Genomic DNA, 27045 nt, shown 5'->3' on the forward strand with positions numbered 1-27045 from the left:
TTATTATTTCAAACATACTTCTATCCTACCCAGAGTCCAAACAATTCCTCTTCTTATGGACTATTTTCTCCTGTGAGTCCTGATGACCCCTTTTAGTTCTGTGTCTTGGCCAATATCAGCTGCACATTGGAATCTTATACATCTTATATCTGGGTTTCACCCCAGAGACTCTGATTTAATTGGCCTGGACTGCACTGGGTGGGGGGGGCATGCGAATGTTATAAGCTCCCCAAATATTTCTATTATATTGTTGAGGCTCATATCTAGATCCTCTCAAGGTTCATTATCTTACTTGGAAGGTGAACCTACAATAACCACCCCTTGACAAACAAATGCTGAGCACACCATTCATATTAATTTGTAACAGTCCCGGTTTTGCTTATGTCTATGTCTACACACATAATAAAAACGATAATTTTTGTGTTCCTTGCTTAGGGAAAAGAACATTAGAAGAAAACCATGTGATTTTTTTCCATTATTTAGAGAAAGGAACACTATTTAATAATAGAAGAGGTTTGCACATCCCTCAGTCTCCAAATTCTTCTTAATATCTATATTCATTCTTCCTGATATATTTTGTTTTTTTCCCCTACCTCTGCCCCCAAGTATCTTTGTATCATTGACTCAGTGAAGATTAATAAGGCGATATTTATAAAGAGAGATCTTTTCTTTAATAAGCTACATAAATAACAAGAGACATAAGGAAACCCTTGGGAGATATGAATTAATTCTCAGAACTCCTAAGAGGTTTTCTTCCTTTAGCATTAAGTAACAATGAAGGAAAAACTCTTGACAACAACAGATGGGTGCTCCATCTTCTGGAACAGAACTTTTTATTCTTAGCTCTCGATAAGCCAAGGCTAATTGACCCTTGCAGCTATTCCAGAACTATATGTATTGAGACAATATTCTCAAATATCCAGGGGCTCAAAAACCAGTACTAGCAAAAAGAAATATAGTCTTGTGCCTTGTACCACCACTTTTACCTTGAGAATTTTTGATGCTACCTGTCTACAAAATAAAATCCAAATCTTTACCTGTTGTTCAAAGCCCTGCGTAATTCAGACACAATCTACATTTTCTATCTCGTATCAGGACTCTTGTCCTAGGCTGGCCTTCTTGCCTTTGTTGACAACATTTGTCCATTGAGAAGGTCCTTTCCCTCTCTTCTTCCAGAATTCCACCCAATTCTCAAGATATTCTTCAAGTCTACTCCAGACCCTGGTTCTCCAGACTCTTCTCTATATCTTGTAAGGGCACTTGGTTTTCTGTGAGAGACTAACCTTGCACTTGACTGAGTTAACTCCCCTGCTGGGTGATATGGCCTCAGGCATCCATGCTGCTAAACTGCCCCTCTCTTCTAGGGTTCCAGTGACTGTGTCTTCCCACCAGTCATCTTCCTACAGCCCCATGGGTGGAGCTATGCTCACCTGTTCCTTTGTAATATAACCCCTTGCCCTGTTTAGGATAGAATCTTCCATGGAAGTGCCTTGTGTGTGACCCCTTCTCTTACTGTGCACTTGGGTGTGGCCTACCCAGGTGTCAGTCAACCTGCTGACAGTGGACATCATGAAGATAGACTCAGCCCCCTGAAATCTGACCCCTTGCCTCATTTGAATAGCTTCTCCTCAATTAAAGGGGTCAGCACGGGCTCTCACTCTCTTTCTTCCTGTGGACCCTTAAGGTCAGAGGAGCCGTCACAGCGACCCCAAAGAAAAAGGTATTTGGGTCTCTTGTGTGGTTATTTTGCCCAGTTAGCCCAGTTCAACTGGATTGACCCCTGAGCCTGAACAGAAACCCAGCAGTTTTCTGCACTAGTCATTTGGCACCCATTGGGTGCTTGCTGCTTTGAGTTTTTATTGCTCTTTCTGTCTTAGGTGTGCACAAGAGACTCTAAACTCCTTTAGGGTAGGAACCGATAGCCCCTGTCCTACCTATGCTCCTCTTGGCTTAGTAAATGCAGCGCTAAGTGTTTTCCAATGCAGATGACTTGGAGACCTTATGTACTCTCAACTTGTGTACAGGCTATCAGAATTTGGGAAGACCCAGCCTACAGAAAAGTGGCCAGCCAAGCTGCTCTCCTTCCCTAGCCATGCCAGGTTCATGATCACCACCTCTCCCCTTCACAGACTCAGTCTCCCCTCTGCTTATACTTAAAAATGCTTCTTGACTTTTGATTTTCCAAATGTTCTATAAATTGGCTCCAGATGCAGAATAGGTTTAACCCTGCCAACGCCAACAGAGGATGGGCAGGTAGGTGTTTGTACAGAGTTATTGGGCTTAAGAATAAATGGACTGACCACAGTCTTTCTTGATCTCTGTCTTCTCTCCAAACTCGCTTTCTCCCTTCCCTCATTGCCAATTCCTTTTATTTTCATTCTTTGCAGATTTATATGTTCCTTGGAACCTAGCTTTTGTATCATCGGGGGCTACCTATAGCTTGATTTTGTATTGGATCAAATGTTTGTGGTTTCACATTTTGTTGTGTGACTCCTGATTATACTTCTTTTGTTTCTTATTGGGAAAAAAAAGGTGTTTTTTTCTTTAAAACCATATTTGTATTTAGGGTAAATTAAGAAATGTTTAATCAATAATTTAAGTAACAAAAATGATGCACTCTCAGTCAGTGACTTTATCAATATGAAAGTTTCTTTCTTAGGTAGAAAGAAATCTTCCTAGCTCTCCATGGGATCAATTCCATCCAACCAGCCCACAGAGGAAAAGAGAGGCTGCAGAGAAGACTTGTTTTTTTTTTTAAATTATTATTATTAACTGCCTTAGCCTGAAAGCAAAATTTAAATTCGATTGGTCAAAACCCAATTGCACAGTCCCACCTAATTGTAGGGAACTCTAAGAAATGTAGACATCTGGTGCACCTGGGAAGGATGCAGTTGGATGCTAAGGAAGACCATCAGTGACTACACCTCATAGCACCTGCGTTTTCCACCTGCTTTCTCATTTTACCTACTAATGGGGATCTATTTTAAATTTCTTTCTTTCAATAAGAGATTTTTATGGAGCACACTGACTTGTTTTCATTTGGACCAGTGCTTTGTGGGAATGTGGCCTATCTCTCATCTAAGATTCTTTCCACTGACTGCTTGGTCTAGTTCTGCCTTTCTTATCATTTGTTTTCTTGTTTCTTTCTTTCTTTCTTTTTCTTTTCTTTTTTTTTAATCAGTGTATTGCTGGAGCACATTTTCAAACAACTTTCTCAAAAATGATACATAAAACTGATCTTCATTAGAATATTTCATGAAGGCCTTTATTAAATTTATTGTGGTTATCACTATTGCCTAAAAGTATGCACAAAATAGGTACTTGATAAATATTAGCTGTTTATGTGAAATCTTTCTGAGTCTTTTGCATGTTTAAAAATCTTTTCAAAGCATAATTTTTGCTCAGAGAATGTTCATTCTTGCTTTTGTTTTTAAAATCTTTATTTCACTCTATTAGTAGATCATTTAGCTATTGATTTTTAGATTCAGAATTATTTTCCTTCAAAACATTAAAATAAGTATGCTATTGTCTTTTACATTTGGTACTGGTTGGCTCTTATTTCTTTTCTTTTCCTTCCCTCCCTTCCTCCCTTCCTTCCTTCTTCAGTGCTGGGGATCAAATTCATCCTTACACGTGCTAGGCAAGCATTCTACCACTGAGCTACACTCCCAGACCTTGTTATTCCTTTCTCCCTTGAAGCTTTCAGAATCTTCCTATTATTAGACTCTTTGAATTTCATAAGGATGGGTGTAGGTAATAAATTTTTTTAAAAAAACTGTTTATCTGAATTAATACCTACTAATTTTTTATGAACACTCTTATTCTTTTCATCTCTGGAAATTTTAATCTATTATTTTTTGGTCCATATTCCTGTCCCTATGAAAACCCCATTTTTCTTGTTTTCTGTAGCCATGTTTTACTCTTAGAGTTTTCTTTATCTTCCAGTGTAAGTTTTTAGAGGACTATAAAGATTTTAATTTTGAGAATTCTTTTTCTTTATTCCTATAAAATTCCAAAAATTTTGCATAAATGCCACTCAAATCACTTTTGCTTTACTATTTTTTTTCTTAAATTGTCTCTGTCCTTTTCTGAGGTTAGTTTTACTGATTTTTCATCTTAACCTTTCTTTTTCACTTTGCTGGCTTTCATCACCTGTCCTGATTGCCTGTCCATATTTAATAGCAATGAATGCAAGTGCATAGTTATATAATTGATGTGAGGAGAAATATCTAACTGGAAACTCCAGGAACTTATGAAAGTGTAGAATCATCAGTTTAACTGTTAAATGGTTTGGACTAGTGAAGCTATCTGTCTCCCAAATGACAAAATAAAAACAGCCCTACTGTAGAGCAGCAGTGTTCACATTAGGAGCCTTAGCTCCTAAAAGAAATCCCTTTCAGTCTTGCCCAAGGCAATGACAGACTGTCTGCCATCTTGTCCAAAGGGGTTTGGGAGTCAATGCTGGGAAAGCTGATTAGTTCACATACAGATCATCAATTAATCCACCTATTTTCAGCTCTGCTTTTTCTTCTAGACTTCTGTTGCATCCACTGGTTCTGAATCAGGAGTTTTGGGGCAATTCTTCAGGACAATGATGTCCACTTTCACTGCGACCCTTCCATGGTTCATTCTGGGCTAAGATTTTATCCACTGTAGGTCATCCATCAATATGTTTCCTTCTTTTTTTTTTTTTAAATCTTGAAGAGATTGTTGAAATTGCTTGTGTTTCTTCATATCTTTATCTTTATAAGTGCATTTTTCTCTTTTTAATCCTTCATAGCTTAATAAAGTCTCAGAAAGCAATGCAGAGAAATACATGTACTTGGTGCACCATCTTGAACTAGAAGGCAATCACATATGCTTAAACATCTTGATGTTTTTGATGATTAGTTAAGTTTAGGAGACTTTGTTCTAAACTATACGTTTTTCTCATGTTCCCTGTTTTTTAAGCATTGAGAATCTACTGTCTTGTAACTCCCTGCATTTGATGACCCGCTTTTGTTAGTAGTTGATCCTTTTAATCAGAGCAGGAGTGTGTCTGTGATTTGGGCTTAGCCTACTGTACCTCAACCACCCCTTTGCATGATGTAAGGCACATTGTAAAAGTTCATTAAATTATTGTTGAATAAAACAATTAGAAAATGAATGAATGAGTGATATGTACTCAAGTTAGTAGTTCCTTTATGTTTTTAAGTTCTGATTTTATTTACTCAGGTGGTATTTTTTAAAAAAATAAAATTAGCTCAATATAGCCATTTAGTATTAATATCCTTTTAAAATAGATGCGGTGACTCATTTTTATCTTTTAAAAAATTTTCTATTTCCAAGAGCCCTATTTCCAGAAACACTTCCTAATGTGCAAGCTTTCAACTTAAAAATGGCTTCATTTGAGTCTCCTACCAGAAATAGCTTGTATGAGTCCAAAAACATGAATGAGACATTTCTTGTGGGATTTTCCTATTTTGGTCCAATGCTGACCTCAAATAGAATCCATTTGGGTAAATTCTGCAGCCATAAGCCCATTTAAACTCAAGGCTGCTATGTAAATAAAAAGGTTAAAAGCAAACATACCTCAATCATCATTGACTCATATCTCAGACACAGACAACAAAACAAATAGATCTATGAAAATATATTAGCAGGATAAAAATGTTAAAAACCATAATCCATTTTTGTCAGTCTTCAAAGTGAATCTAAATTTTTAATACATAACATGCATCCTCTTTATCTTCATGAGCTATTTTTTAATGTTTGCAGGAATTGAGATGCTGACATTTAAAATAAGAAGAGAAAGAGAGCAAAGTCGATGAATTTTTTGAAGAATTATTCTAATATTTGATTTGTGAAAAAATATTTTTTAACCACATAACTGATACTTCTTCATTATTAGTGGAAAGATTCAGTCAGTTTAAATAGTAGCTGCTTTCTTCAATCAGCAAGTGTTTTCTTTTTTTTTTTTAACAGATGATTTGAGTATTATGTACCACAGAAAAGTCGAACAGGAATGTAGGGGATATGATCAGCATAATCCAGAACGTGGGAAGCTCTACAGGAACAAAGGACCCAGTGCTCTCAACAAAAAACTCGCTTTCATTATTTGGTTTGAGAAGAGATACTCCAGCTACTTTGGGGACAATGAATAGCAGAAAAACAAGAATGGAAATAAGGAGCCTACCTTATTTCCATTGTGGTAGGAGGCTACCACACTAACCTACACAAGAGATGATAATGATGGCTTGGACCAGGATTTTAGCTGATGATTTTAGTAGGAAGTGGTCAGCTTTAAATATAAGTTGTCCTAGTCCATTTTGTGCTGCTATAACAGAATACCACCAACTAGGAAATTTACAATGAGAAGAAGTGTGTTTTCTTATGTTCATATATGAATATATGACCAGTGTAACTCCACATCATGTACAACCACAAAAATGGGAAGTTGTACTCCATGAATGTATGATATGTTCAAATACACCCTACTGTCATGTATAACTAAAAAGAACAAATAGAAAAAAATTTAAAAAGAAAAGAAATGTGTTGCCTCAATAGTTCTGGAAGATAGGAAGTCTAAGATTGAGGGACCAGTGGTTAGGGACATCTTGCTTGGTTATCCCATGGCAAAAGGGCAAAGAGAAGGTAAGAGAGCAAGACAGCCTGGCCAACTTGCTCTTTGAAAATGAACCTGCTCCCGAGATAACACATCAATCCATTCATGAGGGCACAGGCTCATGGCTTAATCACTTCTTAAGGGTTGCTGCTTCTACTGTTGTTACAAGGGCAATTAAATTTCAACATGAGTTTTGGAAAGAAAACTGAAACCATAGCATGCGTTGAAGTGAAAGTTAACAGGATTTGCTGGTGGATGATATCTAGAGGGTGAGAGAAAAAGAACCAATGATGATTCAAATAATTTCCCCCTGAACCACTGGAGTCACCATTAACTGAAATAGAAGAAGTAGGTTTCAGAAGTAAAATCAGGAGTTCAGTTTTGGGCAAGATAAGTTTGAAATATCGATTAGGCACTCAAGTGGTAGTGAGCTGGAAACATGCCCCAAGAGCTCCTGAGTGAGTTCTGAGCAGGAGACATGAATTTGGGAATCTTCAAGGGATATCAATGTTTTAGGCCATTAGTCTAAATTAAAATAAAGTGAATGACTGTAGAATCAGAAGAGCCTGCTGCTTCTAAAGCACTGCAGAACCAACAGCACTAAAATTGAGTGACTTAAAACAATAAGCACTTATTCTCATGGATCTGTGATTGAATGAGTATTGATTGGTCTAGGCGGGGAGGAGCTACGGTGATTTGGATCTGCTTCACAAGCCTCTCCTGAAGCTAGTAAACTAACCCAAGCTTTTTTTTTTTTTAATGGAAATATAAGAAACATGTAAGACCTTTTGAGATGTCATCTCAGAACTGACATATTATCACTTTCTCCTCATTTTGTTGGCCAAAGCCAGTCTTATAGCTGAACCAAAGTTGTAAGTTAAAAAGTAGCAAAGTTATAAGTAAAAGACATTGACAGTGGAAAGGGTAAAAAAAATTGTGTTCAAGAACATAATCTCTCAAAATGTATAAGGGACTGAGTCCCGGAGCATTTTAACTCTAAAAGGTTAATCAGAGGCCATATGTGAAGATCCTCGACCTAATCGTAACCATTGCTCTCCCATACCTAGGGAACCAGTTGGTTATTGAAGGCATCAGTTCTTTGATTCTGTTAAAGCAATGAAAACACTGATTCCATATTAATAGTTAAAAAGAATGTCTTTGTCAAGATGGCCTAAAATGCCAAAATGGGCCATCTATCATCCCAGAGAGAAAAAACAAAACAAACCCAAATGAAACACCTCGAAGAAAAAAAAAAAAAGATAAGGAGACATCTGTATCTAAATTTAGAAGAACAAAGTTCATCCCCAACGGAAGTATCTCATAGGATAACTAGCAGAAATGCTTAAATCCTTATTAAACAGACATCAGAAGCTCAGCGTGAAGCAGCAAGTTCTAACTTTAAATGAACCACAACCATTAGATTTTGTTTCAAGCTTCTAAGATTCAGAATATAAATTAAACCTATTTTTCTTTGTTTTGAAGCAGCGTTTTCTTCTGTGATAGCTCTTATAAATATATGATAAGATCTTCAGGCTTTTGAATGTCTTTAGAAGTAAAGGCATCAGAAGAACAATACTTTTGAAGTATATAATCTGTTACAGCTTAGACTACAAGCCTAGACTTTTGAAAAATAATGAATCAGATAGCCTGATACTAGCACAAGTATACTATCTTATAAACTGCTTTTGCTAGATCCGGAGATTTTTTTTTTTTTTGAGCTTGAAGGAGCTTCAGATATGGTAATCATCTAATTTTATAGATGAAATAACAGAAGTTCAAAGAGGTTAACCTGATTCTTTTGACAATAAGAAAATCAGATCATGTGACTTGTAACCCAGTGTCAGCGTAAGGAATAACTGTGGGAGACTCTACTCCTGCCTTCACTCCATTCGTACCGTAATCTCTAGCTGTCATCTATTTTCTGTTGCTGTAACGAAATACCTGAGACTGATTAATTTGTAAAGAAAAGAGGTTTTAAAGCTCAAGGTTCTGGAAGTCCAAGAGCATCATGCTGACATCTGCTTAGCTTCTGATGACAGCCTCTTGGTGTAAAAGAGCAAGCAGCCACATGCAGAAGAAAGGTAAGAGAGAATCAAGGAAAGGTAAATTCACTTTATAGCATCCAGATCTTGTGATCAACTACTTCATTTTCACAGAAACTACATTAACACCTTAATGAGGATAAAGCCCCCTAATTACCTTACAAATATACCACCACTTCTTAACATGGTTACATGGGAACCAAGCCTCAACATGTTTGGGCAGGGACAAACTATAACCTCCCCGCTTTAACGCTCTTCACCACGTAAGAATTATAATTGCACAATGAAAACGTCTAGACAAGTTCCCCTGGCTATCCTTTCCTTTACTCATCCCAATGTAGACATCCTAGAGTGGCCATTCTCCATGTTCAGAAATAACTTTTCTTCACTATTGTGGATTCAATGATTGTGTGCCTGCAAAAATCCACAGGTTGAAACCTTTGCCCCCAATAGTATGGTATTACAGGTTCAGTTTTTAGGAGATAACTAGGATGAGATGAGGTTGTGATGGTGGAGCCAGTGTTCATACAGCCCAGGAGAGCTTGCTTCCTCTACACCTTGTGAGGATAAAATGAATCAGCCAGCACAGGGAAAAAGCCTGTACCAGAAGCTGATCTCAGACCTCCAGCCTCTAGAACTGGGAGAAATCCATGCCTATTGGATATCCAGTCTCTGGTATTTTGTTATAGCTGGCTTAACAGACTAAGAACCTCACCATCGTCAGTGTCTGGAGTTATAGGGTCCTTGAAAAACTGGAGGATTTGTTGATATCCTACTGTTTCCTTTATTTTATCTTCATGTGTCTATCTACCTGACTTGCACTTTGGACTAGATTTTGGAGCAAATGTTTATTTACATCTGTGGGAAATAATATATCTCTTCTTCCTAACTAGTTGGCCTATTTAAACCTAATTTCTTCTTGGGAGTTTAATTATTCCTTGTTCATTCAGGTTCTCTTCCAGCACTAGCAACACACAGGCTTCCACAGTCTGGAATTGAATGTGGTATTTTTCTCCTCTACTCTCTTAGGGAGCCTTAGGAATCATCTTCAGGAAGTGATTACATATTTGTTCTCAAACCATCTATGGAATTTAAACTAAAGTAACTCAGTCTCTTACTATACTGTCAAAGACAAAGCCAGAAATTAGAATGATAAGGGCATATTTTAATCAGTAATATACTATTGGAGGGCCCAGTGTGAATTGAACTCAACTCCAGAGGTGACTGGAGTTTGTTGTTGTTTGATACCAGGAATTGAATCCAAGGGTGTTTAACCACTGAGGCACATACCGAGCCCTTTTTTATAGGTTATTTAGAGACAGCCTCTTGCTGAGAGACTTAGGGCCTCGATAAATTTTGAAACTGTCTTTGAACTCATGATCCTCCTGCCTCAGTCTCCCAAGCCACTGTAATTACAGACGTGGATGCTGCAACTGACTGTTTGGGGGGTGGTTTAGGAGGTAATAAGGAAGGGGGACATGTGGGACTCAATAGTCAGGCAAGTGAAATATTTCAAAGGGCTGGTCAATGTAAATGCAATTAGGCCAGCTCTGTCTGCTAGCTGGCAATTATTGAAGTTAGGATCCTATCCTCCCAGAGAGACAGGGAGACAGAAGCCCTGTCCTTTCTGGTGGTTACATTTTAAAGGCATGTTTGTCAGGTCCTTGAAAATAGTTCCCAAGTTATAGAAGGTACAGATACATCTTAAAAAAAAGATTGATTCACAACTGTAAGCCTCTTTCAGTAAGTGCAATAAGAAAGGGTGATCAGAGGCCTGCCTATCCTTAGATGTAGGCTATAACAATTTTTATTTTATTTTTTTGCAACCTTGAGCTTTATCAGGCAAGCACTTTAAATAGGGTTAGGTCATCTGGGAATGCAGCATTGAACTGTTAGAAACAGTTAAAACTGTTCATTTGTTGTGACAGTAAGTGGGTGGATGGAATAATTTGTGTTGAGATTATAAAAGTTCTAAGCCAAGATGGAGACCCAGTCCAGAAGAAGGCTTAGAGGACCCTAGCTAGAGTTTGGTCAAGGTGAGGATATCTCTCACTGAATCATGTTTCATTCATTCATTGCCATGCTAGTGATAGACGCAACCTGATTTTCTCTCAAAATTGGGAGCCATCTCGCCACAAAGCCATGAAAAGCTAATTTCGGCTTTACTATAAATTACTGCAAATTCTGAACCTGCTTGGAATGCCTGCCGGTGCCTTGAACTCACCCATGCCTGGCTCTCTGTCCAGATAGCAGCCCTCTCTGAAACTTTAGTGACACCTCATAAATATTGGCCTTCACTGGCCAGACAACGACCCTCTCTGAGGCTCTAATGATCCTCATAAATTCTGATGTTGGGGCCAGCAAAAAAATGTAAACTACCATTAGTGTTATGCTCCTCAGAGTTCTGTTATCTGTAACCCCCCTTTGTGTAATTTTCTGGGCTATAAAGCTGAGCTGCAGGAAAGCTACTGCTGCTGTCTTGTTCCTGTGGTTTTGGGAGGGAGAGGCAGCCCGGCAGGTCGAAATAATAAGCTTGCTTTAATTTGATTTCAATTGGAGTCAGTGGTCTTTTCTTGCGTCCTGGTCTAACAGCTAGGAGTCAACCAAGGGCCTTGCACAAGCTAGGCAAATGTTGCACTACTGACCTACATTCTCAACATTTATTTTTAATTTTTAAAAATGTTGTCAAAGCCTCTATTTCCTCTTTGGTAAAATTTGGTAAAATATGAACATCTCATGTAGCTCTTGGGAGCATCTGGGTCAGCACTGTTCAGTAGAAACACAATGCAAGCTTCATATGTCATTTATATGCACTCACAGATAAAACTTATATAAGTAAAAATAGATGGCAAAATATTTTATTTACCTCCCTATATTTTTAATGTCATTTCAATATATAATCAATATTACAAAATTATGAGATATCCTCCATTTTTGTTTTTGCTCTAAGTCTTTGAAATCTTAAACTTGTGGTCCCTCTCAAGAGGGATCAGCCACATTCCAAGCGTTCAAGAGCCACAAGCGGTCGCGCCCTGTGACGTAAACGTGGAAGGTTCTAAGCCACACGGGGGCGGAGCTTTGCGGAGAGCGCGTTTTGGGCCCCACGGGTTCCCGTAGGAGAGCGGGGGTGGTGGCGGCGCCACGTCCGCTGCGGCGGCGGCGGCGGCGGGAGAGGGTTCAGTTGGGCCTCGTGAAGGCTCCCGGTGACCATGGCCTTTACCCTGTATTCGCTACTTCAGGCAGCCCTGCTGTGTGTCAACGCCATCGCCGTGCTGCACGAGGAGCGCTTCCTTAAAAACAGTGAGTCATCGCGAGGCTCGGGTTGTGGGGCGGCAGACTCGAGCCGACGACGTGCGGGGCAACCTGGTTCGCGACCGGCAGCGGCCCTGGGCGCTGCTCGGGCGAGGGGTCGGCTTCTTTGGAGGGTTCCTCTCACCAGCGCTGAGCTCAACAACCAGTGGACGTTGAACAGACCCCCGCGGGGTCCAGGGTCAGGGCTGGGAGGGGATACTGCCCCTGCCTGCCATTAGTTTAGCTCAGTAATTGCAATTCCCTGTGACCGATTTTAATGGTCGAAAAGCTGGGGTCTGAGTTTTGATCAAGAGTTGGGGATGGAGGAGTGGGCGTGGCTCATGTTGGAGCTTTGCTAATTGGGAGGGTGGACTGGGCTTTGGGATAATAAGAAAGGGAAAGTGTTGGAGTTATCAGGACTTCCAGCTACCCACGTTCCAAGAAGTTATTCAGTACAGCTGCAGGGACCTCACAATCAAGCCATCTCCATGCCAGCCTGGGCAGGCAAAATTGAGACAGGATACTGCACTATGTGAATCATTTGTGACTGTATACAACGTGCATCCGTGTGAATCATTGAAACTCAAAAGCACGGCCCAGATTGATTCATTTCACTTATCACTCAAGAAGAGATTTATTGACCATAAATTGTGCCAGGCCCATGTAGTTGGAGCTGAAATTAGAGCCGATAACCCTGCCCTTCTAGTGGAATTTAATCTAAATAAAAACGAATGAGCATCAAGTATGCAGAATAAAGAGACGTGCAGGTTGATAGTAATTTGTGAATTTGGAAAAACTTATTGGAGGAAATGTGTCTAGCTGAAATCTAATGAGTAAACCTTAACTAGGTGAACCGGAAGGGTTGGAAGAAGTTGAGAGGAAGGAGAGCTGTATGCAGATGTAGAGCTGGTGTGAAAATGCTGAGGCAGGTAGAAACAGTCTTAAGCAAGGCAGTGAAACTCATGACCAGATTTTTGTTTTTGACTATCCCTCCAGCCACAGTGTGAGGAAAGATTAGAATCCAGAAGGCTGGATGTGGGAAGAACCCTTCCAAATAGCACAAGTAGACATGGATGGGTGCAAACAAAACAAGAGCAGATACTTAATGTAGCAGTAATTATGTGCAGGATCTGTATCAAGTACTTTACATTTACTTATTTGTGTAACCCCAACAGCAGTTCTGAGACAGTCATTGTTTTCATTCCTGCAGTACACATGGGAAATCTGAACCACAGAGGAGGTAACTTAAGATCACACAGGTAGAAAATGGTGGAAATAAGCATTCTGACTTCAGAGTCCATCTCTTTACCACTGTACTGCATAGAAAAGAATGTGTAATCATGTTATGTTATGTCTGAAGAAGACATGTTGAAGACTTAAGCATTGGTATCTGTGGCTGTGACCTTATTTGGAAACAGGATCTTTGCTGATGTAATCAAATTAAGATAAGGTCATTCTGGGTTAGGTATGGAGCCCTAGATCCAATGACTGGTGTCTTTATAAGGAGGGTGAGATACAGAGGCTCACAAACACACACGGAGGGAAAAAGACCATGTGACAACAGAGACAGAGGTTAAAGTGACGTGGCTACAAGTCAAGGAACCCCAAGATTTCCAAAACTACCAGGTGTTAGGAGAGAGGGAGGATGCGATTATCCCCAGAGCTCCCAGAGCAAACCAGTCCTGTTGGCACCTTGATTTTGGACTTTGGGGCTTCTAAAAAGAAAAATTTCTGTTGTGGTAAGCTTAAGTTTGTGGTACTTTATTACAGGTAGCCCTTAGAAACCAATACAGATCAAGAGATATTTTAAAGGTAAAAAAAGGCAGAACATACTGTTGGACATTGAGAATGAGAGAGGAAAGGATAAAGTCAAACATGTCTCTTAGTTTTCTGGCTTAAGCTACTGAATTAAGGATAGTACCTTTATTGTTAGAAAGTATTGGAAGAAAATTGGAGGTTTTGGAGTGGCTAAGGAGGTAAAGGTTAATGAAGTAAGTTTTGAACTGCCTGAGTTTCAGGTTTCTGTGAGATATGCAAATGGAGATATAGTATAGACATTGGGTTTAAGTCCATAAAATAAAACATAAGCCAGAGGGGGAGACTGAAATTTGAGTTTGTCAAGCACAGATGATAAACAAGCCATGTGAATAGATAAAATTATTCAAGGAAGGAGTAGAGTACAAAAATAATCCATGCTCAGGACAATCCTAGAATCTCCTCTAGTATTTAGTGTTGAACAGAGGTAGAAATGCTGGTTTGAGGAATTAGTGACAGAGAACCAGGAAAACCTAGAACTGGGGTTTCAGCAAAGTCAAAAGAAGGTATGAAGAAGGAGGGATAGTAGCATGGTTCAATGTTGCTGAGGTGCCAAGTTTGATAAATATTGAAAAGCTTCCCAAGGATTCTGGGTAATTGGGATCATTGATGTCTTTTAAGTTATAGCAGTGGGTAAAACCCAGATGGGAATGGGCTAAGAAGTAAGTGGAAAGTAATAAAATGGAGGCAACAAGATTATCCAGTGTTATCATTAAGTTGGAAGAAAGAAGAAAAGATAGCTTGAGGGAGGATATATTGTGGTGGTGGTTCAATTTGCTTTTATGCAGGAAGAGCTAGAGATGTTTCAGCAGTGACAATGAGAACTATCCAGCTCTCTTCAACAGTCAGTGCTTGGAATAAGTGGGAGATAGCAGGGGTGACCAATGAGGTGAGAGAGAGGGGGGGGGAGGGAGGGGGGAGAGGGAGGGGGAGGGGGGGAGGGAGGGAATAAGAATGAATGTGTTTTATAAGGGAGAAATTCTTTTTCTTTTATTTTTTTTAAGAGAAAGAGATTTTTTTAATAATTATTTTTTTTTAGTTTTCGGCGGACACAGCATCTTTATTTGTATGTGGTGCTAGGGATCGAACCCAGGCCGCATGCATGCCAGGCGAGCACGCTACCGCTTGAGCCACATCCCCAGCCCCAGGAGAAATTCTTAAGCAATGTGTAAACCTTAATGGAATCCTAGTTCAAAAATATTGACTGTAAAAGTCATTTTAGGAATGTTTGGTGAGATTTGAATATGGCCTAAGTACTAGATGACATTAAGGAATTACTGTAAATTTTTTTAGTATGCTAATGGTGTTATGTAGGGAAATGTCCTTAGTTTTCAACATGCATACTGAAATATTCCAAGTACCTAAGCAGAGAAAAACTGAAGTATATATTTCAAAAAGTGAGCAGTTGGCCAGGCGTAGGGGGCGCATATCTGTAATCCCAGTGGCTCTGGAGGCTGAGGCAGGAGGATTGAGAGTTCTAAGCCAACCTCAGCAATAGTGAGGCACTAAGCAACTCAGTGAGCTCCTGTCTCTAAATAAAATTCAAAATAGAGCTGGGGACGTAGCTCAGTGGCTGAGTGCCCCTGAGTTCAATCCCCAGTACCCTGCCCCCCAAAAGTGAAGTTGTTAAATTGAGTAATAAATGTTCTAAAACCTTCAAAATTAAAAGTAAAGAAAGAATTGCCAGTGGAAAAGATCTGGTAGTGAGAATAAAGTAAAACATCAAAGAAATGGAAGGATTCTGAAAAGGTAGAAGAGGGATGGATGTAAGTCACAGGCAGAGTAGATGGCATTAAGTAGGAACTAGGGTACTTCCTTCATTGATAAGAGATAGCCAAAAAAGGGAAGTTTCCTAGATTTGATAGCAGAAGAAAAACTTCCAGCAAATGGCCAATTACTGTCAGCTAGGTGAAAGGGAAATAGAAGTGAAGGTAGCACCATATCCCTGTTGTCTCTAGCTTTCAGCCTAATGGAGAGATAGATGTTAAAATAATGACAGAAATGGATTGTTGTGTCTGGGAAAAATGCTTTGAAAGAAGCAAACTGGGTACAAACACATAGGAATGTAAACTGGATAAATAACAACAATGTTATTCCATTTAAAGCTGAGTCCTGAATAAGAATAGGAATTAGTTCATGATACCTTTAAGACTTTCAAGTCAAGATGTCTTGAAGGCATTTGAATATACAAGTCTGATACTCAGAAGGATGTCTATGCAGGACTTCTGTTTAGGGATTTTCAGTACTGAATAGTAATTTGAAATAGTTGGAATGAAGATGGCCTTACAGATACAAGGATAAAATTCTGAAATTACTCATTCCTGTTAGGGTTCTTGGTTGCATGCAAAGAAACTGATTTCTGGCTGATAGAGCAGAAGGGAATTGAAAGTTTTTTGGACAAGTAGAACAATAAAACAAGCTAGAGAGTCCAAATTCAGATTCATTTTTTACCAACACTTTATGATAAAGGTGATATAGTGAAAAGGAATGTAAATAGAGCTGGTGTCTAATATATTGTAAAGATGGCCCTTTCAATAAATGATTCTGGGTTAAATGGATACCCCCAAAGAAATAAATGACTCTTGTGAATCTAAATGGGAAAGGTAAAACAAAGCTAAAAGAAAGCAAAATTTTTCTTAAAGGGTCACATTATAAATATTTTAAACTTTGGAGGACAAGAGGCAAAATTGAGACACATACACATATATAAGTATATATGTCTATAAATATGTACTTATTTATTTTAAACACTTAAAATGTGGAAAATTGGTCTCATTATATTGTATGCATGTATGAATATATAACACTGAATCCCACCATTACATACAATATAATGCACCAATAAAACTTATGAAGGGGGAAAGCCTCCAAAGTGTATTACAACCTCTGATGACTCTTCTAGAGCCAATCAATATCACGACTTTTACAATACCTGCTGGATTTTATCCTATGTTTGCAATGTCCTAAATAATGTAATTTAGTTTGATCTGCTTTGCATATACATATTTATTGTACGTATTTGTGCTTTACTTCATTTGCTAGTAAGATGTCTATAGGGTTCATTTAGCTAATTGTGCATAGTTGGGAAATGTATATTATACAGAGTAAAAACAATTTGCTCAAAAAAAATAAAAATGTGAAAACTATTCTCAATGGAGAGCACTTTGAACATGATGGACCTACCTGGGCCTACTTTCTAATGAAATAGCTATAACTGGAAAAAATAATTTTTAAATTGTTATGGTTTGGGTCTGGAAGGTCCCCCAAAAGCTCATGTGCTGAAGATTTGGTCCCTAAAGCCACAATGTCCAGAGGTGTGGTTTTAGGGAAGTGACTAGATCATGAGGGCTGTAACCTCATTAGTTCATTTGATAGACTAATAATTTGAATAGACTACTGGGAGGAGGTGGAAACTATAGGCAATCGGGCATCATTGAAGAATAGATCACTAGAGGCATGCCCTTGGGGACTATATCTTGTCCCGGGCCTCTCCATCTCCCTCCTGCCCCTGGCTGCCATGAGTTGAATAGCTTTCCTTCACCATCCCCTTCCATCCTAATGTTTCTGCCATGGAGCCAGCTGACCATGAACTGAAACCACAAGCTAAAATAAACTTTTCTCCTCTAAATTGTTCTTGTCAGGTATTTTAGTCACAGTGATAAAAAACTAACACAAAAACTAAACACTCAAAGCTTTTGGGAATTCTCATAAGACCATACATCAACTGAAGAACTTTTAAAAACATTTATTAAATCTCAGAACAGTGACAGTCTCTGGCAATTGAGTCTCAACCTGTTCTCCTCACTGACCACACCCCCCCTTAAGCAAAATAATAATAATAATATAGTGAAAATTAATGAAATAAAGTGGAAAAATAATAGAATACAAAAACTAGTTCCTTAAAAGGATGAACAAATTTGATAAGCCTTTAGCTAGACTGACCAATAGAAAAAATAGAAAAGATTAAAATTACTAAAATCAGGAGAGAAGAGGCATCTTTATTTTTATTTTTTTATTTTTTAAAGATAGAGTGAGAGAGAGGAGAGAGAGAGAGGGAGAGAATTTTTAATATTTATTTTTTAGTTCTCGGCGGACACAACATCCCCGTTGGTATGTGGTGCTGAGGATTGAACCCGGGCCGCACGCATGCCAGGCGAGCGCGCTAACGCTTGAGCCACATCCCCAGCCCAAGAGGCATCTTTACTGACCTTAGACAAATGAAGAGGACAGCTATATGCCAACAAAATAAATAATTTTAAAGAAATTGACAGATTCTGAGAAAGATTGAAACTGACTTAAGAAATAGCAAATCTGAATAGATCTATAAGAGATGGAACTAATAATTTAAAAACTTTCCATAAAAATGTCCAGTCTTCAATGCTTCATTCTACCAAACATTTAAAGAAGACTTAATACCAAATTTTCACAAGTTATTTCAAAAAATGAAGAGGAACAAACATTTTCCAATTTATATCATGAGGATAGTAATAGTTTCATTTGAAAAACAAAGACATCACAAAGTACAAATATAAATGCAAACATTTTCAACAAAATACTGGCATATTAAATCTAGCACAGTAGGATTATTCACCAGGACCAAGTATAATTTTTCCCAGGAACACAAGATTAGTTCAGCCTTTGAAAACCAAATAATATATACATTATGTTACTAAAATAAAAACATTATTAAATTAACCAAAATAATATGGTTATTACAATAGATACAGAAGACGAAATTGATAAAATCCAATTATCATTCATGATAGTATTTATCAGACTAGAAATAGGTGGGAACCTCCTCAATTAGATGTAGAGCCTCTCTGAGAAACCCCTATTTAACATCATACATACTGATAAAAGACTGAATGCTCTTCTGATCAGGAATAAGATAAGGATATCCTTTATTGCCGTTTCTACTTAGCATTGTACTGGAGATTCCAGACAAGAAAAAAGAAATGAAGAGGCCCGTATTATGAGGTTGAAAAGATAAACTGCCTCTGCTTACAGATGATATAGTCTTATATGAATGGAAAATCCTGAAGAATCTACTAGAAAGTTATTAGGCTAATAAATTTGATAAGATTGTAGGATAGAATAGTATGTAAAAATCAGTTGTCTTTCTGTACATGAACAATTGAAAATGAAATTAAGGAAACAATTTATACTTAGGAATAAATTTGACAAAAATACAAATCTCATGAAAACTGCAGGGCATTTTTAAAAGAAATTAAAAGTTAGAGATTTTTTTTCAAGAATAACTGTGTTGGAATCAAACTAAAAAGTTTCTTCACAGCAAAGGAAACAATAACATGAAGAGAGAGCCTACAGAATGGGGAAAAAATCTTTACCACGCATACCTTAGATACAGCATTAATCTCCACGATATATAAAGAACTAAAAAAATTTAACACCAAAAACAACCCAGTCAATGAATGGGCTAAGGAACTGAACAGACACTTCACAAAAGAAGAAATGTAATCAATCAACAAATACATGAAAAAAAGGGCAACATCTCTAGCAGTTAGAGAAATGCAAATAAAAACTTCACTGAGATTCCATCTCACTCCATTCAGAATGGCAATTATCAAGAATACAAGGAACAATAAATGCTGGTGAGGATGTCGGGGAGAAGGTACACTCATACATTGCTGGTGGGACTGCCGATTGGTGCATTCACTATGAAAGCAGTATGAAGATTCCTCAGAAAACTTGGAAAGGAGCCACCATTTAACCAGTTATTCCACTCCTCAGCATATACCCAAAGGACTTAAAATCAGCATACTGTAGTGACATGGCCACATAAATGTTTATAGTAGCTGAATTCACAATAGTTAAGTTATGGAACCAACTTAGGTGCCCTTCAACAGATGAATGGATAAAGAAATTGTGGTATATATACACAATGGAATATTACTTTGCCTTAAAGAAGAAGGAAATTATGGCCTTTGCCAGTAACTGGATGGAAATAGAGAATATCATGCTAAGCAAAATAAGCCAATCCCCAAGAACCAAAGGCTGAATGTTTTCTCTTGTATGTATGAATGCTAATTCGTAATAAGGGGAGAGTCTAGGGAAGAATAGAGGTACATTGGCTTAAACAGAGGAGAGTGAAGGGAGGGGAGGGGGTAGGAGGGTAGGAATGATAGTGGAATGAATCTGACATTATTACGCTATATGCGTAATCATTATATATGATTACACAACCTATGAAACTCCACATCATGTACAATTAGAAGAATTAGAAATTATCTTCCATTTATGTATGTTGTGTCAAAATGCATTTTACTGTCATATATAATTAACTAGAACAAATTTTTTAAAAATTAGAGTTTTTTATTATTAAAGGTAGAGACATCTCATGATGATATAATCTTGTTGAAATGATAGTTCTTATTACAGATTTAATGCTATGTCTGTCAAAAATCCCAATTAGCTATTTTGAATAAACTGATAAGTTGATCGCAAAGGAAATGTAATGGAACCCAAATAGCCAAAACAATCTTAAAAGAGAAGAACAAAGTTAGAGCACTCATACTTTCTGATTTGAAAGCTTTCTACAACTATAGTAATCAAAACAGTGTGGCATTGGCATAAGAATAGACATACAAATCAATGAAATAGAATTTAGTATCCAAAATTAACTTGTTACACTTATGGTCATTTCAAGGATCCCCAAAACAGTTCCAAAGGGAAATACTGGTACTTCATGAGTCTGATGAGGGACAACTGTCCAGAATATATGAAGTACTAATTCAAAATGATACATGAGCTAGTTGGATATGATAAAGTTCTAAGTTAAATGGGGTTGATATATAAGACATGTGCATTAATTCATTTCATTCCTTTCCCACCACTGATTTAGGAAAGTATAGATTTGTGTGATGTCCATAGCATCTCAGATTTTCTAGAATAGCCTCAATCATATATTCAAAGCCATTGTCCCAATAAACCAATGGTTCCACATGGAAGTATATGCAGAATCATTAGAGGTACATTTAAAAAATATAATGCCAGGCCTTACTCCAAACCTTTTTTCAAATTTTCTAGAAGCCAAGTTCAGCACTGTGTCTTTTCCAAAATTTCTTCAGGTGATTGAGACTTGTGCCCCTAGGTGAAAACTTCCATATTTCCACTTTTACCCAGAGGAAGCATAGAAGTATTTGCCTGAGCATGTGATTTGAACATGGTCTTAGAACTAAGGGAAAATACCACAGTGGCTTATAAGCTCTTGTTATGAGGTATCTAAATACATTTTAAAATATTTCAAGTTGCCGCAGTCCAGCCGCAGCAAAATAACCCGGGGGTGGGGGGGTGACGAGCAACTTGTGTAGATTGATACAGCAGGAGTGGGAGCTGTTTATTGTAGGACAGGAGGGGTATTTGTACATTCCACACAGCTTATCTAATTAACATAAACTAGATACAGCAGTCAACCAATAAGGAATCTCCAGGTGCCATCCAGACTTGTTTACACCCTAACATCAAGTATTTATTAAATATTGTTTATATGAGCTTTTAACTCTTGTTGCCTAGATTTCTGTAGCAGCCTATTCAATGGTTGCCCTGCCTCTAGTTTTTCTATGTAATATTCAGACTCCTTGGGTGATTTACAATCCCTCCACAGGGTGTCCCTTCCTCACTCTTTCCCCCTCTTTTCCCCTCCCTGATATTTGCTATGCAACATTCTTCCCATGATGTTCTTCCTCACTGCTGAGCCTTTATTCATACTACACTCTGTCTACAGTGACGTACCCTCTTTTTTAACTGGCAACTCCTCAGCCTGTCCTTTCAAGACTACTTCTTGGCATTCTCTCTTCCACAGACCATCTCTGACCTAACTTCATGGGCCACAGCACCAATGCAGTTTCTTTTCTGCCTCCTCTAGTAGACTGAGAAGGATTCTTTTATCTTTATAGTTCTATCAATCAATGGGTGTTTTCTGAATAACCAAGTAACTTTATATTATCATATTTTAGCAATTCCAGATTTAAAGGCTATGTATTTATACAACTAATTTAGTCAGTATTTTGGTAATAGTACACAGAAATGCATTGTTTCTTCTAGTTCTATACAATAATATTAATAAGAAAAAAATAACAGTGGATTTTAATGTCTGCAAAAATTGTTTTTTACTAGAGTTTTGTGGGGCTTGGTATCAATTTGACAAATATTTACTAAAACCAGTTGTAGGTTACATATGATTACATACAATTCAAAATAAATATTAAGCAGTGTATTGGTCAGCTGTGCCTGCTATAACAAAATATCATAACCCAGAAATTTATTTTCTGACAGTTCCGAAGGCTGGGAGTTCAGGATCAGGGTCCAAGCATGGTCCAGTTGTGGTGAGCGCCTTCCTCCTGGCCAGTAGTCAGCCCCTACATGGCAGAGATGTCATTCTCCTGTAAGACTATAGATGTATTGGACTAGGACCCCGCCCTTATGACCTCACTTCATCTTAGATTATCCTTTTTGAAGACCCTGTATCCAAATACAGTTAAATTGAGGTTTAGAGTTTCAACACAAAAGTGTAGGGGGAGTGTAAGACACCCAATTCAGTGCCTAGCAAATGGTTAAAATATCATAAGCTATTATTTGATTCAAGATCTAAGTGCTTCAGATTAATGTAAATCATCTAGAGTTTAGAATGTCAAAGTTGTGTGAGCTAGAGCAGTAGGGAGAATTCTTAAAAGGGTAGATCTTAGTAATTTGAGTTTGTTTAAATTGTTTTGTGTTTTGATTGAAACTTTTTGGCTAATTCATGTCCTTCAGTTATGGAATATTTTCTGTCAATATTTCTTTAATTGTTTCAGGTTTTTTTCTTCTGTCTTCTGGAACTTTGATTATTTTGACAGATCAATGCTCTAATTTTCTTTAATTTTGCTTTGTATTATTCTACTTGATCTTTCAATCCCTTCTTTTCAACTACGTATCCTAATACAGCCAGAGCTGCTTCTTGGTCCCCAAATGTTGCTTTTTTTTTTTACAGGATTTTATTCTTGTTTCTTAGTTACAGTAGTTTTTCTCTAAGGATATTGTTTTTTAAAGTTTTCTTCTACATCTTCATTCTCTCTTCCTTGGTCTCCTTTTCTGTTTTTTGTTTCCCCATTTGTTTTGTCTTTGCATGTTAAGAATGGTTCCCTCTTAGTTGTGAGTTCACCTTTAAGTGTATAGCAATAGAAGACTTGTTGGAAGCTCCATGTATGGTCAAGTCTTGTTTACTGATGAACAAAGAAGATGATCACCAAAATCTGAACAAAGAAGTTGGCTATTTCACTGAGGTGAAACCTCTCAAGTGTCAGTACCTGAAGCCTTTCTTTCTGAGTAGCTGTCCAGTTTCTAGAGTGATTTTCTAGCTCCTTGCCTGCAGAAAGTGAGCCTTATACATTCAGACTTACCTGAGAGACAAGCAGTGTCTTAACACTTTAGTCTTCAGACTTTCTTCTTTTATACCTTTCTGAGATACTCAAGGTCTAGAGCTTCTGTTTTGGTCTCTGCTGAATATACAAGAGAATAGAAGGGGGAACAGAATGTTCTGTTTTGTGTGTAATATCTCTTAAGTGTTCTTTGCTGAGTGTAGACTTAATGAAAGTAAACACTCAAAATCCATTTTTTCCCTTTGGTTAATTAACTGAATTGCTGGCATAAATCTCCAGGTCTAATGGGTAAATTTATTCCATGACTTAAATTATTTCTAAAACCTGTTCCATTGAGCAGGTGGTATTGAATACTTGTTGGTGACACCTGAATTAGAGATGGATGATCTTTAGTTTGGAATGTGGCCCTGCAGCTGGACCAAGAAAATCTACCAAGGAATGTTAGTTGATACTTACTTTATATAAATAACTAAAATATTTCATACTTAGAGATGATGTTCTTTCAGCTTAACAAAGAATTGGTGTATGAGTTAAATTTGAGCCTCTAAAAAGATTTTTTAAAAATCAATTGAAGGCAATCCCATTTTTCACATGCCATGAGTCATACAAATTTTAAAAGAGAAAAGAGACTTTGGCCTGATGGCATTTTTCATGTAAAACATTACAACACACCTTCATGTTAATTTAGTGTCAGGACATTACCCAAGTCCTCACTCTACTGAGGAGAAATCATGGCAGGATCTGGTGGGGTCTCCGCTGAATATACAAGAGAAGAGGAAGGGGAGACAGAATATAACAGCTCTGACATAAACTCTCAGTGAACCTCATTTTTATCCCAGTGCCCACATTGACATTTTTAGGGTTTTCTCACTTTTCCAGGGCTCTCAGAATGAGTCATATCAGGTTTTTTTTTTTGGTTTGTTTGTTTATTTATTTACTTCATTGTGTATTCCTCTCAGAGTTTAGGTTTCAGTGTTCTCTGCTTAAATCAGTCACTCTTTTTCTGATTTTGATTGATTTCACTTGCCTGGAGACTCTGACTTGTTATCTTGTTTCTTTATTGCTATTTATTTGTAGAACTTCTAAAAAAAGATATGAATAAAGTCTATATGCATCATATTTAACCAGTACCTTACTGCTTTCATATTGTGCAGAACTTTTATATTAGGTTTATAAGAGTGAATCTATTAACTAGTTGGAAAATTACCCTATTCCCCTTTCTCATGGATATTTTCCTATAGCAATTACATAGTTAGGAAGATGGAACAACTGATAGTAGTCATTTATGTGCATGTATGACTCGGAAGACTAACATGAAATAGTTTTTACCGTGCTATAAGTACTTGAAGGTCAATGTTACATCTTTGACTTAGATTACAAAAAGAGCTTTGCCACATAGTGAAGAATACTCATTCAGCTACTTCTTGTCTGAAAGAAAGAAGTTAAATTTAAAACTTTTTTGGTATCAGGGATGAAACCCAGGGACTCTTAACCACTGAGCCTCATCGCTAGTCCTTTTATATTTTATTTTGAGACGGTCTTGCTCAGTTGGTTTTATGTAGAAAAGGCCTTGCCAATTGCTAAGGCTAGTTTTGAATTTGTGATCCTCCTTCCTCAGCCTCCCAAGTTGCTGGAATTACAGGTGTGCACCACCATGCCCAGCTTCAAACTAATCTTTTAAAAGATGGCTAATGAGGGTTCAAGGTTAGCCATAATAAATTTTAACATAGTTAATCATCTTTATGTTATACAGTTGGCTGGGGAACGGACCAGGGAATTGGTGGATTCGGAGAGGAACCAGGAATTAAATCTCAGCTAATGAACCTGATTCGATCTGTAAGAACTGTAATGCGAGGTAAGAAGAAAGACTTGAAGAGCATTTTGAAGTTTTAATTTTGTGGTTTAAGTAACAAAGCTCCTGAGTATGAATAACTATTGCATACCCGTTTTGTAGTAGAATTTTTTGATTTTCTCTCTAACCCAGCTTTACTCTTGAAAGTTACTGGCTTCTTATTAGTTTGCCTAAGAAAAAACAATTACACAAGCTTGAAGTTTTATAATATGGTGCATTTGCTAATGTTCTCTTTTATAACTATTTACAACATGATAATGATGACATATTGTATTTCCTTCTTTCCTTTTTAGTAGTTGCTGCTACTCAATTTTTTTCCTGATTTTTCTTTATAGTAATGAACTTCTGTTTTTCCTTTGCAGTGCCATTGATAATAGTAAACTCAGTTGCTATCGTACTGCTTTTATTATTTGGGTGAACAACAATGGGAGAAATGGAGACCCAGAAGAAGAGATGCCAGTGAAGTTATTATTTCAGTCATTACTAGAATATTCATTTCTTAGCAGGCTGATATTTCACTTGACAAAAATGTAAAATTTAAAATAAAACCAGAGTTTCTATTTATCTGACTTTTTTTTTGTTTTTAAATACTGCACTTGCAGTTTAATTACAGAAAGATCAAGTCACCAGAGGTGGTAGCTGTCCAAGATTGAAATACATCTGATTACTGGCTATTAATAACAGTTTGTGCTATGGTAAAAATTGTTTAAAGGGTACAAGACTCTCTCTCTGGGTTGTTTGTTTGGGTTTTTAGATGTTTTTCTCTCACTTCTCAGGGATGAATTTTTTTTCCAAAGTTTTGAAGTTCCTTGTGACTTAGTTGTGATGTGAGAGTAATTATCCCCCTAGATTAAATTTAAAGAATTTTTAAGTAATTATCACATGTAAATGGTAAATAAGTAATTTGGATAATTTAATTTTAAACTGTTGGTTAAATAGTCTATATGGTCTTGTTATGAAGAATTAAAATTTATACATACTATAAAGGATAATACTCTTTGATTTCAGGGAAAATTCTAATTTTATAAGTCACCTGATGATTGTGGTCTCAAGTTCTTTTTATGCATTTTATTAATTGGCCTGAATAATGAGATCAAGCCAGTATCCGAATTTTCATTGGTAGAAAAATCTGTATAGAAATGTCTGTACCCTTTTTACAATGATGATGACTTATTTTATAAAATCAGCATAAATATTAGCCTGCAATATCAACCCTAAATAATCACAACTAAACCATCCTATGTAAGAAGACTGTTTATTGTGAAGCCTTTACCTCCCAAAATATTATCATGTTTCCATTTCTTGGTGGAGCAGCACATTAGAAAGTGTGATTCTTGATTCTTCATTCTGTCAATAGAGCATTCATGCTAGATGTTGTTTTTTATTTTTTGTTTATATGTCTTGAATCATCTTGTAAGGTTGTTTGCTTATCCCATAATATGGTTTTATGTAGAAAGGTTTAAACTATGTAAATGGTTTTTGTGAAAATTATCAGTTATTTTGAAGGGGTGGAATGGCATCTTTGTTGATAGAACTTTTGTAAATAAAGTTGAATTTTCAAATCAAGCATTTGTTTTTGTATTTTAGCATAAGCCTGTCAGTATTAATTATACTAATCTGTTTTTTTTTGTGTGTGTGTGTGTGTGTAATATCTCTTAAGTGTTCTTTGCTGAGTGTAGACTTAATGAAAGTAAACACTCAAAATCCATTTTTTTTCCTTTGGTGAATTAACTGAATTGCTGGCATAAATCTCCAGGTCTAATGGGTATTACTCCATGACTTAAGTTATTTCCAAAACCTGCTCCATAGAGCAGGTGGTATTGAATTACCTATTAGTGACACCTGAGTTAGAGATGGATGATCTTTAGTTTGGAATGTGGCCCTGCAGCTGGACCAAGAAAATCTACCAAGGAATGTTAGTTGATACTTACTTCATATAAATAACTAAATATTTGATATTTAGAGGTGATGTTCTTTCAGCTTAACAAAGAATTGGTGTATGAGTCAAACTTGAGCCTCTTAACAGATTTTTTAAAAATCAGTTGAAGGGATTCCCATTTTTCA

The 27045-nt window shown here is 37.2% G+C and overlaps 2 protein-coding genes across 3 annotated transcripts in view; both read left to right on the forward strand.

The window, feature by feature from the left end:
- Positions 1-11804: 11804 nt before the first annotated feature.
- Positions 11805-26547, forward strand: Ier3ip1 (immediate early response 3 interacting protein 1). The gene is made up of 3 exons (XM_078030076.1): positions 11805-11946; positions 24883-24984; positions 25344-26547. Exons 1-3 carry the CDS (start codon positions 11856-11858, stop codon positions 25397-25399), a joined length of 249 nt encoding a protein of 82 aa, XP_077886202.1. The 5' UTR covers positions 11805-11855; the 3' UTR covers positions 25400-26547.
- Positions 11808-27045, forward strand: part of Hdhd2 (haloacid dehalogenase like hydrolase domain containing 2) — a 58577-nt gene continuing 43339 nt past the window's right edge. The window contains exon 1 of one of the 2 annotated variants that reach the window (XM_078030073.1): positions 11808-11946. The gene's annotated coding sequence lies outside the window, so the exon portion shown is untranslated. Of the gene's footprint in view, positions 11947-24882; positions 24985-27045 lie in introns of those variants that run through there. The other variant, XM_078030072.1, reaches the window with a different exon arrangement.

The sequence above is a fragment of the Ictidomys tridecemlineatus genome, chromosome 13 (assembly GCF_052094955.1).
Source record: "Ictidomys tridecemlineatus isolate mIctTri1 chromosome 13, mIctTri1.hap1, whole genome shotgun sequence".
In the NCBI taxonomy this organism is placed as follows: domain Eukaryota; kingdom Metazoa; phylum Chordata; class Mammalia; order Rodentia; family Sciuridae; genus Ictidomys; species Ictidomys tridecemlineatus.

Excerpts from the sequence above, each read along its gene's own strand:
- Ier3ip1 (XM_078030076.1), top strand. The coding sequence starts at position 11,856 with ATGGCCTTTACCCTGTATTCGCTACTTCAGGCAGCCCTGCTGTGTGTC. Across the intron at positions 11,947-24,882 it reads GGAGCGCTTCCTTAAAAACA|TTGGCTGGGGAACGGACCAG; the intron begins GTGAGTCATCGC and ends TATGTTATACAG. Across the intron at positions 24,985-25,343 it reads TGTAAGAACTGTAATGCGAG|TGCCATTGATAATAGTAAAC; the intron begins GTAAGAAGAAAG and ends TTTCCTTTGCAG.